The following is a 19,357-nucleotide window of genomic DNA, read 5'->3' as shown; positions in this document are numbered from 1 at the left end:
ACACCACAAAAGGAGAAATTAAAAACCATATCACAACCTTCCCCAAAAGCAAAAACAGCTATTTTAACCTTTTTCCCCCAATTTGTTCAAGTTGCCTTTTCCTTTAAGAAGACTAGACTGACTTTTGACATCTCACCTTACTCACAGAACTAGACCAGCCATTGTGCATCAAGCTGGTTCTCTGCAGGTCTGATTTATGACAGCTATAACTGTATAACTTGCTTTAAATTGTACTTCCAGTTAATTAAGTACAAGTAGATTGTTAAGGGACTTGCAGTGTTAACCCATAAAGACCCAAACAGTCACCGCTGACCAAAAGCATCTTCTGATCTAAAATGTTTATTACCTGTTGATCCACTAGTCCTATTAATAAATGTAAATAATTGGGATTAGGGTCAAAAACCACTGCTGTGTAGAGAGCTGTCAAAGTGTCACAACAAAACAATCATTACATTTTTCTCCCACGTAGTTAAAAGGAAACATTTTACTAGGTACTCGATGCCTGTTACTATATCATATATGTTACAATATGAGAGGAGAGAGTTTTATTTTCTACAAATGAGAGGCTAGTACAACTCAAAGTTGGTATTTAGGGGAAGAACACCATCTGGTGGCTGTTTACACCAGCTGTCACAAAAAACTGTGAACTAACACGAAAAAAAGACACAAAAAATAAAATTCCAAATATGAAATGTCACCATCAGGCTAATGCTACGTGTCTATGTGTATTATGGTCCATAATGCACAGTGATTTCCACTCCCTTTTGAATTATAGGATGTGTCAGCTAATTACACCAGCTATTGCCAATTAGTAGCAGAAACCTTTAGCATTGTGGTCAGTGTTTTCAGTAATGTAGTGCCCAAATTTGGTCCCTTCTGACTCCAAAAAACAAAGTTGGTGACACTGTCAAACTGCTTGAACACATCAGTCTACAATGCATGAGGGTCACATTAACTTCTTTAATGCAGTCCATGACGTGCATTGTCAAAACTGGTATCATGTATTGTATCATCTGTTTTGACTGTTAGATGAATAAGAAAGTGCAGTGCAGAAAACAGCGCAGTATGTAGGCTTATCAGCTTCATCAGAACACTAAAAACTAAATCTAGCTTACTAGAAGTAATGTAGTAGTTTACATTAAATGGTATCAGTTTGTCGTGAAATTTCTCTAAATAATGCATCCTATCATGATATGAATTCAACATCATAGAGTCAGGTTGACATAAACCTCTATCATTCTGCAAATTAGACTGAATGTGACATTGCTGACTACAGACCAAACAGCTGCATTCTGGGGAAGATCTACACTTTTCCATGAGAGGTTCCCGACAAAGCAATGAGGAGTGTGTAATTAGTGAGCTCAGCCTCGTCTAGGCATCCAGCCACTAAAGTCACCACTGGAATGAGCCAGACAACGCTGGGATGTGGCGACTGTGACACCCCTTTGCTGACGTGTAGTCTCTGCTATGCTTACATCCACTGAGACTTTCCTTCCTCACCCAGTGGTTTGTGTAGTCTGGTTGTGGGTCAGCACACAAAAAGTATACTGCAATTAAGTTGGAGATCCTGGACGGATGAAGTCATTTTCTGGTGGTTAAGTCATTACCAGCTTCACATTAACAGTCACCAGGTCAATGGTGCCTGGTAGATAGAACACAGTTTTTTTTATTTCAGAGGCAAATTTATTTTTTTAGGCTAAAAATAGACTTATTGCTGTGACATTTATGTCTGTGCTGGACTATGGTGATGTGATATACTCATGTGACACTGATAGGTTTACCATGGAGTTTGAAGGTTTATTACAAACTTTAAAGCTCTCACTCATCAGATGATAAAGATCTCATCAGCGCTTTAACATCCAAAGCTGTACTAATAAACAATATTATATCAGATTATCATACAGATTTATTCTGTTTAACACAAACCTGGCTTTGTGAGGAGGAGTATGTGACCCTAAATGAAGCTACTCCTCATAGTCACCTATATATGAATAATCATATTCCTCTGGACTCAGGCTGAGGAGGGGGAGTCACAGCCATTTTTAATTCGGTTCTACAATGAAATCCCAAACTGAAGCCAAATTTTTAATTCATTTAAAAGTAGGGGTGTTTATTGGCAAGAATCTGGCGATACGATACAAATCACAATACTAGGATCACGATACAATATATCATGATACTGCGAAAAAGGCATTTTTTGTTTGTTTCTTTTTTTAAATGATTATTTCCTTGAAGAATTGAATTACATATTACAATTACAATATGCACAAATACTAAACACATTTTTATTTTATCACAACAGGATCTAATGCTATATCACAAAATGTTCCTGTGTTCAAACTTAAATTATGTTTTACAGACAGTACAGTTAAAGATCCTGCTCAAATGTTCATATTCTATTAGTTCATAACTAACATCATAACATTATTTTTGTGCAATCCCAACAAAGGAACTAACATTATTTAATAATATTTTGTTAAATAATAATAAATAAAATATAAACAAAACAAAAAAACAAAAATTAACCTCCACCATATCTGCATTTGAATAAATACCTAAAAATATCGATACAGTACTTTTTAATGTCAATACAGTATTGCGAAATGAAATATTGCAATATATTGCTGAACCAATATTTTCTTACACCCCTATTTAAAAGTCTTATTCTTAGTCTTTCTCACCCAACCAATAAAACACTCCAGCCTATTTTATTTGACAGTTTACCATGGTCCTGGTCCATACAAGGAATTTTTATTGTAGTCCCTATCCAGTCTAGTCCTTAAAACAGATCAAGTACTGTAATTATTGTTGGAAACTTCAATGACCATGTAGATGGCAAAGATGACTGCCTCAGAAATGCATTCATGTCATTATTAGACTTGACAGGCTTTAGTCAGTGTGTACATAAACCAGCTCACCGTTTGAATCACACCCTTGACTTAGTTCTGACTTAAGTTGTGGAACTTGAAGACTTAATAGTCTTTCCACAAAATCCTCTCCTCTCCGACCACTGCTTAATATCTTTTGAATTTTTGTTATTCATTGAGTTCCTTCCTCCTAAAAATGTTTATACCAGACATTTATCAGATCATGCTGTATCTAAATTTAAGGAGGAAATCCCAATTTGATCCCACATCTGAACTTCACAGTAGATTCTTTCTCTAACTTGGTCAATTTTAGTCCATCGCAATTTGACAAGTTTGCTGATAGTACAGCAGACTCTGTGAAAGACATTAAATCTAACTGTTCCATTAAAAAAGAAGATTGTAAAACAAGGGAAAGGGGCTCCCTGGTTTAATTCTTAGAGCCGCCACTTAAAACAACTAACCCAAAAACTTTAGATAAAAGAAACACTGGAAGAACACCATTCAGCCTGGCAGGACGGTTTAAATAAATAAAGGAAGGCACTTTGTTCTGCTAGAGCAGCTTATTATTAATCACTAATAGAGGAAAATAAGAACAATCACAGGTTTCTGTTCAGTACTGTAGCCAGACTGACAAAGAACCACAGTGCATATGAGCCTAGAATTCCTGCAACCCTCCATAGCAACCATTTTATGAACTTCTTCAACAATAACATTTTGCTCATTAGAAATAATATTAATTGTCTCCTGTCTTCCACAAATTCTAGTTCAACATTAAATCCATCAGACTCAGGAATCCCAGAGTTAACTGTTGGTCTATTTGGCTCTATGGACTGCTTTTGTCCCATAGAGGTTAAACAGCTAACTTTGACAATCTCTTCATCCAAACCATCTACTTGTCTCTTAGGCCCAGTTCCAACAAAGCTGATTAAAGATGCTTTACCTTTACTTAGCAACCACCTCCTTGACATGATCAGCCTTTCATTATCAACAGGTCACGTACCACGGTCCTTTAAAGTAGCAGTAATCTATACTATACTATACTATACTATGATTTGAAATAGAACCATAGAGCCATGGTTAAAAATATTCATGTTTTACTGTGACTTGTTGTAGGCTCCTAGATGGACCATGAGGTTAAAAACCAAACCAAACTGAAGAAAATGAAGGTAAAAACTAAACCAACAAACAAATAAACTAGAAAAGCACTTGGAGAGTGCAGACATCCGCCAAGGCAGATCAGTGCCCCCCTCCCCCTGATCACCACCGAAGTTTAATCATTTGTTCCTTGTGCCAGTACCAACATTTCCTGAAATTTTCATCCAAATCTGTCCATAACTTTTTGAGTTGTCTTGCACAAGGACAGACAGACAAACCAACGCCGGCAAAAACATAACCTCCTTGGTGGAGGTAACTAATCTAAGTACCTCCTCCAGTGTCTATTTTGGGTCACTTTAGCCGGTACCCAAGCCCAGATAAAGGAGGTGGGTTGGAATTGGGACACAAAAAAAACCCCAATCAGTCAAATTTAATTTATATAGCACCACATCATAACAAAAGTTATCTCATGACACTTTATATTTAGAGCTGGTCTAAACCAGACTCTTAAGCCAATTTACAGAAACCCAAAAGAATCCTCCAGAAGCAAACACCTCCAGGAGGTTGCATAACGTCGGCTTCCTGATAAAACCTGCTATGTGACTTTTGTCAAATTTTACAGGAGAAACAAAAAACTGTTTAAATAACACAAAACTGTGAAATATGACAAAAAAAAATATCTGTTCCTTTAATGTTGGTACTTACGATGGAACGCAAACAACTTTCACAGGAGACTGAAGTTTGAAGCTATAATAGGGGAGATAGCAGGTTTTTATTCCCAACCAAAAATATCACTTTGCAGGTTTGATCAGTAAGCCGACAATAAAAACAAATTAAAATGTCTGAACTTCCTAATATACCAGACCTATGTTACAAGTGTAACAAACATCAGGGTTCATTATATCACTGTTTGTGGAAATGTGATAAGATTCACAAATTCTGGAATTCTGTGTTAAAATATGTTTTCCAGATCACATCTTGTCTGATAACCTTGAGTCCTAAATTATGTATATTAGGTATTTATCCTGACAACTGCTCTGTCTGCTAAAGAAGGAAAAATGGCTGACTTAAGTTTAATACAAGCCAAGCGGTATGTTGGAAAACTGTTGGTTGCCCCTCTCTTGACTTCTGGTTAACTAATTTAACCTCGTTTGGCTCTTGAGAAACTGACATGAGAAAGAGAGCTTCAGAATTGTATAACATTTGGAAGATGTTCATAGAATTAATTAAGAATGGTGATATTGAAGGGGTAGTGAATAACTGACTAATTGAGATAATATTTCATTTACTGTGGGGATGTACATGAACAGTTTTATTTCAACTCTATACCTAAGTTTTATTTATTATGTTATTTAATTTGTTATTTCTATTCAATACTCTAAGCACAATAACTGTGTCATCTTTTTGAGGTTTATTTTATTTATTTTCACTTCATGTATTTATTTATTTTACCTTGTATATATATATATATATATATATATATATATATATATATATATATATATATATATATATATATATATATATTTACACACACACACACATATATACATATATATATATATATACATACATATATATATATATATATATATATACATACATATATATATATATATATACATACATATATACATACATATATATATACATACATACATATATACATATATATATATATATATATATATATACACATATATATACACACACATTATATATATATATATATATATATATATATATATATATATATATATATATATATACATACACATATGCGCGTGTGTGTGTGTACAGACAGACAGATAGATAGATAGATAGATATTATTATCGATTTCTTCTCTGCCATGTTCAAGATGTTCATGGTGTTTGATGGTTTTGTATGAATGAAAAAACAATAAATATATGTTTACATTTTTTTTTTTTTTAAATGTCTGAACTGATTGAGTTAATATAGTATTATAGCCCCATGCTAAACACACACTAACACAGATATTTACTCTCTCATGTTTTTGTTTCTCCTAAAATTCACTCTGAGCAATAGGATGTAATAATAAGCATTTAACAAACAGCAGGAAAGAACCAAAAGAAACTATGTAATCCATCCATCAAATATCTGATTACTGTAGAATGTCCTCTCAGTTTCTATGCGCATGTACAACCTTTGTCTGGTTCAGTCTAGTTGTAAGTCTGCAATTAAAGTGCGAAAGGAAAAAGATGCAAATAAGCTTCATGGAGAAAGATTAAGCTAAACTAGGTGCAAACAATGGAAGGATTAAACACTGTGTGGAAACAGAACCAGTCTGCGCTGGTTTGTCATGAACTTTTCTCACTGAACCTGAGGGGATTTGACATGGCCTGAGGGTTGCAGTTGGTTTAAGGAAACAGCTGCTACTGCAGATCTGATTCTTCACGTCAGAATCACAGAAACAACCACAAACCCAATGATCCACCTGAGATGCGTGGATGACATGAAACCAGAAAAACTTGAGGATATTTGGCGTCATTACAGAACTGTGTTGAATGATTAACCAGTCTTCCAGACACGTCTTCAGCCAGTGGAATTTAATTCTGAACTACACATGGCTGGATTTTTCATGCAAGTGCACAGTAGAGCTGGGCACTGTGCAACAAAATGTTACTATGGGAAACATTTTCTTGTCCCTAACTATCCTGATTAATGTTAAGTCATTCTTTCTTTCCACTTGAAAAGCTGATTTCTGCTTGTGACTAAAAGCTGAAGAGACCAGACACTTAGCTTGTGGTTTATTAAAAAAAAGATTGTGAAGATCTATAACGCATAACAGGAAAACATTGTAACAAATGCAATGAGGTAAAAATGCAGTAAAAGACACAAAAAATCAAAAGTAATAGAAAAGATGTAATGAGATTAAAATGATGTAAAACGTGACTGGATGATTGTTTTTTTTTAAAGTATGAACAAACCAAAAATTACAAAAAAGATGCAACAATATGAAAGTATCAAAATGATGTAAAAGATAGAAGACAAATGCGGCGTGGAAGCTGCAAAAAAAAAAAGTTGAAAATAATATAAAAGATGCAACAAGATAAAAACATAAAAGATGCAATGATATGAAAATGTTGTAACAGACAAAAATGATGTAGAAGATGAATCAGGACAAAAACAATGAGAGAAATGTAACAAAGCAAATAATGTATAATGTTATTTAACAAGAAAACTTCATTAAAGCTGCTACAAGGTGAAAATTCGGTAAAGGTCACAACAAAAGAAAAATTAGAGAAAAGATGGAACAAGATCAAAATGACATAAAAGATGTGAGACAAATGTAAAAGGCACAAAAAGATGAAAATGCTGTAAAAGACAAAGATGTCAAAGAAGACAAAAATGCTGTTAAAAAGAAAACAAGACTAAAGGGTGGTCAAGGACAAAATTGAGGTGAAAAATGACAATATTAATGACATAAGATGAAAATGCTGTGAAAGATGCAGCAAAATTAAGAGATTGTAAAGGATTAAAAATATATATATAGAAGATGAAACAAAATGACATGAAAGATGTAATAAGAAGTAACAATAGAGAAGTGGATCTGTAAACTCTGATTTTAGGATTATTTATTATTATTATTATTATTATTATTATTATTATTATTATTATTATATTAGATAACAAAGAAATATTTTCTGAACATGTGAACAAAATAAACCCTAAAGACCAAATGTATACCATGATAAATACAATTACAAGAATAATGTAAAAAAAGTCTAACTTTAGCTGAAGGGACAATTAGACTTTGTACTCACCACTCTCATGGATGCAGTCCAGCTTTTCCACCATGGTCAAAGAAAACAGCTTGTACCCAGTCCTTGTTCCCAGAGCCAGTGACCTGCAACATATACAGTTATCATCTGCATGATGTTACAACATGACTCTCACCCTTAGTAGAAGAAAATGTCCTTGGCCCTGAATTGGAAATATTAAAATATGTGAGAACACGATGCACAGTGGTTTAACCCTTAAAGACACAAAATTATTTTTGCCACAACTTCCAAATGACTTTTTTTGTCTTCTGCAAGTGATTTTGCACAATTTATTATATTATCCTCTGCATTTTTCGGTGAAAATCAGGTATTTTCCTATATTTAATTTACTGATCATGCAGTTGTTCATAAAAGCTCAAAGTAAATTCAAAGGTTATTAAATCAAAACAAAGAAAACTGACTTCACAAAGTCACTTTTTCAGCACTGATGTCAATAACTGAATATAAAAACAAGTGTCTCCATCCACTGTCATTTATCAAATTCCATGGGTTTTACTGGTGAATCAATGTTTAGTTTAGTTTTTTTGATATAATCAAAGTTTTGATTGATTTTGTTTTTGACAAGAAACACACAACATACATATAATTTTAATAGCTAACACTTTGCATTGTACACATCCACTAAACAGCCGGGGCAATAAAACAGAAAACCAGTAATAGCATTACATCACAATAATAATGAAACAAAAATTTTAAAAAAGAGGAACTAAACATCTTGAATAAAATAGAAACAAGACAAGATACAGAATTTAAAAAATAATAAATAAATCAAATAAAACATAATAAAATTTGGGTAGGATTTATGCATGTGGTTAATCAATATTATAGAAGAGGACAGTGTTTCCATGTTCACTACGGAGCCTCTGAACGTCCAAATGGGTCATATCTGATGACCATGAAAAGATGATGAACTGTATTTTATACCAATTATTTACATGTATTGATAGGATTAGTGGATCAACAGGTATTAAACCGTTTACTTCAGTAGATGGTTTTGAGCACTGGTGGATATTCGGGTCTTTGAGGGTGTGTTCACTTGCGTTTCAGCTCACTGTCCTTTTTAAGAGAGCCCTCTAGTGGACATTTGTTTAGGCAACAAAGAGATTATCTGAGCAGTATCAGCAGAGTATCAGTAGAAGCAGAGCAGTGGGGTGATGATGCTGTTGTCTAAAAGCTTCACAACTAAATAGATTATGTAGAAGTTATAACCCAGTTTACATACACTTAATATTCTGGTCATAAACCTCATGTCAGTCTGCACTTAAATGTCATTTTGCACCTTCATCATACTGAACATTACACTTTATTTTGCACTTTACACTGCAAATTATGTCTTAGACCATTTACTATTCTGTGAATTCTACTGTTTCTGAACTAAAACAATAAAACAATTGCATCTTTGGTAACATTCTGAACTCTAGAAAAAACTTTAAAATAAAAACAAATGAGAAAACCTACAGTAATCAAACATCTAACTATTTTCATTTCATGTGCCTTAATTTTTCAGTTTGTACATAATGTAAAATGAGTGGTGCTCACACAGAAATATGAACCACATGTTACAGTCAGTTATAACACTAGTGGTGAATGTTTGAGTGTGTGTGATAATAGTAAAGTGGAACTGTGATGTTGAGACTTCCAGGAGTTATGTAGCATTGATAGAACTGTATCGCATAAAATTAGATAGGATGAAGGATCCACAGTGTGATGTGGTGCTTGCTAATGCTACATGATGTACAAGAGAAGAGATACTGCATGATATGACGTTAGCATGGCTTGAACAGATGTGTCAACTGTGGTAAAAGTAGAAGCATCAATTCAACTTATTTACTACAGAAAAAATGTAAAAACCCTGGACCCGGAAATGAGAGTATTAAAGGCAAAAGTCAGGTGTCTTAAATCATTTCATTTAGGTAATTTTTGTCTGATTTTAGATGTACAAAATTAATCGTGAATGAAACAAGCAGTAAATCAGAGACTTCAGTAGCATTTTCATTTTGTTATGTCTTTTATGCCATTTTCACCAAACGCAGTTTCATCTTTTTACATTTTTTATGGCGTCTTTGGCCATTTACTGCATAACCCAGAAATTGCTTTTACATTTCTTTGTTTATTGTCACATACATTTAGACTGAAACTGGTTTAATCCATAAACTGAAAGATAATGACATCAAAACACCTTAAAATTGCAAGTGAACCAGCCTTTTCTTACTTCCTATCACCTGCCTATTTGTCTGTTTTACACCACTTATTTTCTTAACGGCCATCCGCGGTGTCATACCCTGCTATGGCATCTGTACATTCCTGTCCTGTCTCATCCTGTGTCTGAGCAGGAGGAAACCTGCACAGCTTCATGCATAATATGGTACATTTTCATTGATGCAGCAGAACAAAGGCACTGTGGGCTAGATCTACAGTTCTAACCACAAGACATTTTACAGACAAAATTAGTCATTTCACACTGGAGCAAAAGTGTGAAAAGCATAAACTCTACATTATCTTCTCTCTGAGATGTTAATGTCTGTGGGGCAACTTAACACATAACACAGATAAGTACATGTGCACGCACACAACCCTGTCTTTCACAATGCGTTTTCTTATCTCTTATCTTTATAGTTTTGACCAAACTGAGCAATCTGTCAAACAGGCCTGTTATAATGATGTGTAGTTAAAGGTAGAATTCACAATATGGCTATTTTAAAACTTTCAAAAATTAAGCAAAACATTTGATTATCAGTTAGTTTGGTCCAAGAAGGAAGAACCACAGTTGCAAATGGGAGCCACAGTGAAAGTCTCTTAAAGGGTCATACAGCTGATGACCTCTAGATGCAGCTCCCATAGACGAGCAACGGGCTTCCCTCAAAAAAAAAAAAAAAAAAAAGTCGCTGATTTTATCCAGGAGTCATTCTGGGGCAGTGTTTCCAACTCCTCAGTAAGGAAAGTATCTATTGTCTGGGTTCATGTCGGAACTATGTCGTGAGCATTGTAAAAACCAAAGCCAAATTCCTTGTATGTGTTCACATACTTGGCCAATAAAGCTGATTCTGATTCTAAAAGTCACTAGAAGCAATGTATTAGGTAGAAATGGAGGAACAGGGTGTGTAAAAAAAAAAAAAAAACAGGGTGTGTAATATTCTGGCGGTTGTAGAAGCGATGGGCTTAGCGCAATGGCATCATAAGCCTCCTGCGTCCCCCGCCCCCCCCGAACAATTCCGGACCGGGGGAAAGGGGGGATATTGAGTACAATATTCCCAGCCAAAAACAAATTGGCGCTTACACAGTGTCTTTATGCGGGGTACCGCCCCTGTTGAGATACACTCTACACTTGAGTCACTTTTCAAAAGTTGCTAAAAAGTTTCCAAACAAATTTTAGAAGTAGCTAAATTTGTTGCTAGGGTAGTCTGAAAAGTTGCAAAATCTAGCAACAAAAGTGTTAAGTTGGCATCAATGTTCTGGTGACATTGACTTTATTTAAAAGCTCTAATATGTGTTCTCATCCATCTGTAAATTACTGCTTCATTAATAAAATTTCAACACAAAAGAGCCTTTTTTATTGTCTGCTTTGTCAGGTTTTAATTGACAGGTGTGATTAACAGTGCCCTTACCTGACTGTCAGAGCCTCTGGGTACTGAAAACAAACATCTGTCACAGCTTGACTGTATTTCTAATTACTAGACCAAAATATGCTTGATGAAGTTTACTGTTTTACTCAGTAAGTAAGTCAGTAAGATAGTGTTTAACATGAACTCACCCCTGACCTCGAGCCACAGTGCTGATGACCAAACTCCTGTCTTCAAAACGTCAGTATGAAAAACAGAGGATGACACCGCAGTAACCCAGTCATCCTCTTATATATGGTCTATGGACTGACCAAGATAACAGATGAAGACAACAGCAGACTGGGAAGTTTTGTATTTCGGAAGTTAAAGTGATTTTAAGATGTTTTTGTCAAAAGATTCCAGTGGCTTATAAGTTTTAGATCTTCATTCCCCAACATAAATGTACATCAGTCAGTAACATAAAGTACATAGAGTACATTTCTGATACTGATAAGCTCTAGGGAGTTTCAACAGTTAGTCATTTGGACAACAACTACACAACTCTGTTGTGAAATGCTAATGCCAATCTGTTGATTGCAGGAGTTACTGTTTAAAAAATCTTAATCTAACAAATGGAAACTGGAAAGCTGGATTTTGTGTTTCTACTAATACATGCAGTAAAATAATACTGTTACACTCTTTCATTAAATATATATTATCTGAGAATCTAGTGTCTTTTCTTTTTAACACATTTGCTTCATCAGCTAAACTGGGATTAAGAGACTGCTCTTTTACTGCCCTTGTACCTCTGAGCTTGGTGAAGACAGACTCTGAGTCACAAGTGTCAAAACAGGGTTTGGCAATGAACTGTACAGACCACATCAGTGAATTTAATAACACTGTCCAAACTTTTCTAATCCACTATCCACTGTAATGGCATGAAAACTACTGTAATTATTGCGCTTTACAGATAATTGCAACATAAGCTGTTTGATGCATTCATTAGACTACGTTAGAGTGTGCTGTTTACATCTATTTACAGTAACTCCTTTTCCTCTGTCAGTTATTAAAGAGTTTGGTCTGGCCATTTTAACCTGCAGGAGTTTGGGAACCACTTTGAGTTTGGGAACCACTAGTGGGCTATGTGATGTTTTGCTGCTGCTGAGGAGCTGCAGATGTCCAATATGCAGTAACGGTATAGTAACGCTATAGTAATGGTAGTAACGGCATTCCATTAGAATTCGATATATTTAGATCATTTGTGTAATCGATCAATCTGTTGATTTTTTTCTTCAATTTATAAATCCTTTAACTTTTATGCTTTTTGTGGTTGTTGTTTCAGCTGGTTCAGGAACAAAAGAGAAGTTGTTTGTCATTTTCAGACTTGTCTGTTTCACATTTTTACTTTTGGCATATTCAATTAATCAACTATTAAAAATCCACAACCTTGCAAAATATTATACATCAATAATTTTATTCAAAGCATTCAACAAATTACTATCAAGTAATATACAAAAAAAACTTCACAATTTGGGAGAGTACTCATAACCTGAGAGGTTTTGGAGACTTTACATTACCAAAATTTTGAACCACTCGTAAACGTTTTTGTGTGTCTGTATGTGGAGTGAAACTTTGGAACAGTCTGGATATCCAACGCAAGCAACGCCAAAATATCCACTGCTTTAAACTGGTATATAAACAGATGGTCTGGTCCCAGTATAAAGATAGAGGGTCCTAATACTTATGTTACATCAATATTGTAACCAGTGGATACAACTCTCGCTCATCACATCGGCTCCTCCTTAGAGTCCCCAGAGTCCACTCTGAACTTGGTAAAACAGCTTTTTCCTACGATGGACCTTGCTCATGGAACAATTTGCAAAACTCACTTCAGCTTCAGCATTTCATTTCCTTGGGTGATTTCAAATCTCTTCTATCAAACTGTCTAACAGAAGTGTGTAATTGCTATTCTTAAACTGGTTTTTAGCTTTTATGTTTCTAGTCATTTTATGTTGTCTTAATTGTATGTAGTTTTATACTCTGTTAGTTCATTTGTGTTGTACTGATGTGCCTCTTGGTCAGGTCTCCCTCGAAAAGGAGATTTCATCTCAAGGGACTTCCTGGTTAAATAAAGGTTAAATAAAAATAAAAAAATTCTGTCTTGTCTTTTTTTTTTTGTTTGTTTCTTCCTTGTTTTTTGTGTGTTTGTTGATTGTTATGTTTTGTTTGATTGCTGCTGTTGTTTACTTTGTCTTATTGTTTACTTAATTGTGTATTATTTGTGTTGCCTTCAAGGATTTATGTATGTATGTATTTATTTACTTTTCTGATATGTCAATATGGGTGTGTAAGTATGTGTATGTGAGGATAATAAGTGAGGTTAATTGCTTACAAAAGATCTAAGGGTCTTGATGTTTCATATATTCTGCTGATAGGAAGCTATAGGATAGACTGTTGTGTGGAGAAGGGGTGGGATTAAATAAATTCTACTTCCTCCCACTCCTTTTCGAATGTCCAAATGAAGTCATGTCTATGTATAAGTTGTTTTTTTCCCCCTACGACTTCTAACTACCTGTTTTATTTCTAAGGACTAAGTGAGATTACTTTGTCTTGTTGCATATTCGAAATAAACTAAACTAATAAAAATTTAATCGAATCGACGAAAATAGTCGACAGATTATAAAAATAATCGATAGCTGCAGCTCTACTGTACTACTGTGTAGCCTACTATAGGTGTCATATAGTGTCCGGTTGTGTGTTTGTGTGGATCTGGACCGGTGTCAGTCCACTCCCCCCTGTCCCCCCTGTCCCCCCTGGCCCACTGGGTCTGCTTACGTGGAGTCTTGGTTGAAGGACGCGCAGCCGAACCCGCGACCGGGTCCGTCCGGTCCGTCCGGTCCGCCGGGCCCTCCGCCACTAGCCGTCGTCTCCATCCCGATTCCCAGCGACCTCCTTCCCTCCCTCCGCCCTGGATTGGAGGCCTGGGATCGGCTGCACCTTTTCGCTCGATGTCGGCGGAAGACAACTCCACTGCGGATGAAATGTGCCCCGGCTCCGGCTGAGTGGGAGCCAGAGGTCCGAACCGAACCGAACCGACACCGATTCTGGTGAAGTTGGAGTTCTGCTGGAGCTGGATAATCTACACCCTGAAGGAAAAATAAAGAGGGAAAAGAAGCAAAACAACCAACAGCTGACTGCACTACGTCATAGCTCCGCCTCTTAGGATTGGCTACTTTGATTGGTCGAGCTTTGTAGTGCTGAGTTTTAATTGGCTGGAAGCTTTGTTTGTGTCAAGTCCATGTGATACCCCCCCCAACATCCTCTGCAGAGAATGGCCGAACGGTTACAGTCTGTATGGAAGCTGTGAAGTGCCAAAAGGTCCTTTCCATTTCTCAGGGTATTTTCCTTTACGATCAGGTTATTATGTATGTAGCGGCTATTTATCATCAAAATTAAATCAACTTAAAGGTGACTGAATTCAAGACTTTAACATACTCAAATAACCCCTAGATGCACCATGGGTTTGTGGTTTACGCAGTCAAAAATACAGTGTCCATATCAAAGATATAGTTCAAGTGGTTTATTTTCAAGATTTTGCAGGCAAACAACAACTAAGGCCTTTTGTGCTGTCTCTCCTGCTCATCCTGTCTGACTGTCTGATCGTCTGGTAAAAAACCATAGTCCCACCCAGGTGCATGCTAGTCTAATTTTGTGCTCCCTATTTATACCCAGGTGCCCACTGTCTAAACCAATAAGAAAATACAAAACAAAAAGGTGCTGAATACCAAAGAATGAAAACGATAACCGTAAAAAAAAAAAAAAAAAATCTAAATAAAACAAAAAATAAACAATTAGCAAAAAAAATAAATAAAAAATACTAAGTTGGTAAACAAAAAAGGTAAATTAACTTTAAACAAAAAACTAAACTAACAAATAGCTCCTACAATGTATATCAGCAGTTCCCAATCCTTTTCCGCTCAAGACCAAAAAGACACATTTTGTTTCTTCTCAGATCTGTGCGTGTCACCAGAGATTTGGAGCTCCATGACAAAAAAAAAATCACCTTGGGCCCCACCACTTCAGCACTGTAAACTATGCAAACCCTGAAAATATAATTCTGTGCAAGCATGGATCTAAATTCTTGCATAAAATATATACATATGCTTTTATCTTTTACTTTTTAACCCTTAACGACCCAAAACTATTTGTCACAATTCCAATTCCAAATTATGTTTTTTCTTTCTCGAGTGATTTATCACCATTTATTATAATATTATCCTCAACATTTTGCATTTTTCAGTGAAAATCTGGTATTTTCCTATATTTAATTTACAGATCATGTAAATGCTCATAAACGCTCAGAGTAAATTCAAATATTATTAGATCAAATTAGAAAAAATTAGGAAATAGTGAGTTTTTCAACGAAATATATTATTAATAGAATATAAAAGCAAGTGTCTCCATCTACTGTCATTTATCAAACTCCTTGGGTTTTACAGGTGAATCAATGTTGTAGAAGATGACAGTGTTTCCACATTCACTATGGAGCCTCTGAATGTCCAAATGGGTCATATCTGATGACCATGAAAAGATGACAAACTGCATTTTACACCAATTATTTGCATGTATTGCTAGGATTAGTGGATCATCAGGTCTTAAACATTTTACATCAGTAGATGGTTTTGGATGTTTGGGTCTTAATGTGTTAACATTGCAAGTCTGTTAACCATGCTAACAACCACTGGTGACCAAAAAACTTTATTATAGTTTATAAAGGATTATAGAGGATAATCGTATAATAAATTCTATTTAACTTAGAAAGGTTAATAGAGAAAAAAATTCATTTGGGAACTGCCACAAAAGTAGCACTGGGTCTTTATGGGTTAAGGGTTAGGGTTAGGGTTTAGGGATGAATTGGACTTTATTTGCATTGGCCTGCAGACTTGGGCCCACTCCGTCCAGTATGACAGCTTAGTATTTGGAGATGAGGTGTAGAATGTGATGATGATTGAAGTTCTGACAGAGAGGGTACCAGTTGAGCCCAGCCATTTCACCTGAAAGGTCAGGGTTCTAGACCAGCCTCCAGCCCAGGGGGCACTTGGGCCCAAAGAGGATAAACCATTTTGGTTAAAACACAAACTAGGGTTACTATTTTAAGGTAAAAAAAAAAACGGATTAAAATAGTAAGATAAAAGGTAGGAGAGTGCCTCTCAGGGGATTCAGTTTTAAGATAAAATACTAGGTAGCCTTGGATGCCAGTCAGGTGTAAAAATGATTAGGGAAGTGGCACACGAACCCCTCCACCTGGTATAACAGTGTCATTTACACATAGTCATGGTCATGAGTTTGTAGAATGCCATAATTGTGCTCAAAATAACATCATGACAAAACGTGTCCAGTTTCTAGTGAGTAATGTAGGGTTAGGGGGTTAGGGTTAGGAACAAGGTTATAATAGTTTTGGATTTTTCATTATAGTTTAGTTTTATTTAGTTTTGACTTTTTTTTCTCTAATTCAGTTAGTTTTAATTCATTTTTAGAGCAGGTTTGCTAGTTTTTATTAGATTTCATTTTTTTCTAAATGCTTAGTTTTAGTTTAGTTTTAGTATTAATTTTAGTTTTGTCATATCTTTTATCTTCTTCGCCGTCATATTCACATAAATCCCAGACAGGACTCTGCTGCTTTCTCCCAACTTTAGTCTCCATGTTCCAGGTAGAGTTAGGACGAGAAGACGACTGTAAACGACAAGTGACGAGAAGTGACGGACTGTGAAGTGCCATATGGTGCTCTAGCTAAAATTGCAAGAGCGAAATAAATCGCTTTCGTATCAATCCAACGTTGACAAAGATGAAAACAAAGGGAATTTTATCCATAATTTTTATACGTTTTAGTTAGTTTTGTAAGCACACAATACAGTTTCAGTTAGTTATCTTTTTTTCTTTTAATTATAGTTTTTATTTATTTCAGTTAACAAAAATGTTTTTTCAATTCTAGTTTTCGTCATTTCGTTAGTTTTCGTTAACGATGATAACCTTGGTTAGGAACAGGGGTAATAACCAACAACGCATATTTGAGGATCACACAATTAAATTTATAAGTGCAATGGAAGGTCTTACAGAGATGAAACCTTGACACCCCCACCCCTCCAGAGAGATCTTAGAGAGTGAGAGGATGCCTGAGGAATGAGGAGAAGTGTGCTGGTGCCCATCTATAAGAACAAGGGAGACGTGCAGTGGAATAAAGTTGATGAGCCATACGTTTAAGCTATGGGAGAGAGTAGTGGGAGTTAGGCTAAGGGCAGAAGCAGAGGTGTCAAAAGTATTCACATTCATTGCACAGAGGCTGGAACTGCCAGGTAGGAGGTCTAAAGGAAGATCCAAGAACTGCCAGGTAGGAGGTCTAAAGGAAGATCCAAGAACTGCCAGGCAGGAGGTCTAAAGGAAAACCCAGGAACTGCCAGGCAGGAGGTCTAAAGGAAAACCCAAGACCAGATTTATGGATGTCATGAAAGAGGACATGAAGGTAGTTGGTGTGAGAGAAGAGGATGTAGAGGATAGGGTTCAATGGAGGGAGAAGACTGACTGTGGCGACCCACTGAAGGGAACAGCTGAGAGGAAAAGAAGAAAGATGTTCCTTATAGTTCATGTCTTGTGAAGCCCAGCAGTGACATCTTGTGGTAAGACCCTGAATTGCAGCCAAATCAGCAATGTCCACACTGCCACAGTTTATAAGCAGAGCCTGCTGTTTGTCAACCATGCGTTTATGAAGAAATCTAAGTACTCAGCTTCTGTACTTCCTTTTAGGATTAGTTTTGTTGAGTTCCCTGTGACATGTTCTGTTTTTGTTATTTCATTGATATTTGTTGCAGCTAAGTAACCCCCTTTCAACGTTGTGGGTCGTTATAATATGTCATGAAGGATTTAATGCTTAACCCTTAAAGGCCTAGAAGTATTTTTGTGGCGAATTCCAAATAAATTTTTCTCTAAATCTAATAATTTTTGGAGTAAAAATAAGGTATTTTCCTTCATTTAATGTATTGATCATGTAGATGCTTATAAAAGCTCAGAGAAAATTCAAAGGTTAATATAACAGAACAGAGAAAACTGAAAAAAGTGACTTGCTCAGCAAAATATATAAGTAAATGAGCATAAAAACAAGCGTCTACAACCACTGTTGTGGATCAAATTTTTTCCCAGCTCTGCAGTGATGTTCATGTCCAATTTTCGAGTTAGTAACTAGTAATTACCGCAATTCCAATAGTACAAGAAGATAGCATAACGTCGGCTTCCTGATAAAACCTGCTATGTGACTTTGGTCAAATTTTACAGGAGAAACAAAAAACTGTTTATATAACAGGAAACTATGAAATATGACCAAAAAAATCTGTTCCTTTAATGTTGGTACTTATGATGGAATGTAAACAACTTTCACAGGAGACTGAAATTTGAAGCTATAATAGGGGAGATAGCAGGTTTTTATTCCCAACCAAAAATGTCACTTAGCAGGTTTTATCAGGAAGCCGACGATAAGTCGATACTGTTTGTGCAGTTCAGTAGATAATACTGACACTGGAGTAATAATACAAGGACTTCCACTCAGAAAAAGAAAAAAAAAATCATATAGACATCCCAGTAAAACTAGATATAGGTCTTTAAGGGTTAAATAACTGCTCCCTATGTATTTATGTTTTCTGTTCATGTGTTTAAATTATAACTTCACTATAAATAAAATGCATTATTACTATCATTATCATTAATATCATTATCATTATTATCATTACTATTACTATAATTTTGAATGAGTTTTATTTTATATAAAATCACAGCACCAACAAAGTAAATTATCAACAGAAAATAAATAAATAAATGATTACCTTTTTTTTTTTTTTAAAGACTTTTACTATTGTCATTGAACGGATCACAGTGGGTTGCCAGTTTGGTGTATTTTTCCTGATAAACGAGGGTGAAATAATCTACTCTCAGTTTGAGAAGTGTTGAAATATTCTGGTTATGAAAATCACACGTCCAGACAGATCTATTAAACTTGTATTAAAC

The 19,357-nt window shown here is 35.4% G+C and overlaps 1 protein-coding gene across 2 annotated transcripts in view; it reads right to left on the bottom strand.

Annotated features, from left to right (window-relative positions):
- Positions 1–14,491, bottom strand: part of LOC115424366 (WD repeat domain phosphoinositide-interacting protein 1-like) — a 35,163-nt gene extending 20,672 nt beyond the window's left edge. Inside the window, exons 1-2 of one of the 2 annotated variants that reach the window (XM_030141585.1) lie at positions 14,141–14,491; positions 7,749–7,831 (exon numbers count right to left, since the gene is read on the bottom strand). In XM_030141585.1, the coding sequence (XP_029997445.1) occupies positions 7,749–7,831; positions 14,141–14,238 (181 nt within the window). In that variant the 5' untranslated portion in view covers positions 14,239–14,491. The remainder of the gene's footprint in view (positions 1–7,748; positions 7,832–14,140) is intronic. The other variant, XM_030141584.1, reaches the window with a different exon arrangement.
- Between the last annotated feature and the right edge of the window lie 4,866 nt (positions 14,492–19,357).

This window comes from Sphaeramia orbicularis, chromosome 8 (assembly GCF_902148855.1).
Source record: "Sphaeramia orbicularis chromosome 8, fSphaOr1.1, whole genome shotgun sequence".
Classification (NCBI taxonomy): domain Eukaryota; kingdom Metazoa; phylum Chordata; class Actinopteri; order Kurtiformes; family Apogonidae; genus Sphaeramia; species Sphaeramia orbicularis.
The sequence above is the reverse complement of the archived record's forward strand: the minus strand, read 5'-3'. Positions and strand labels throughout refer to the sequence as shown.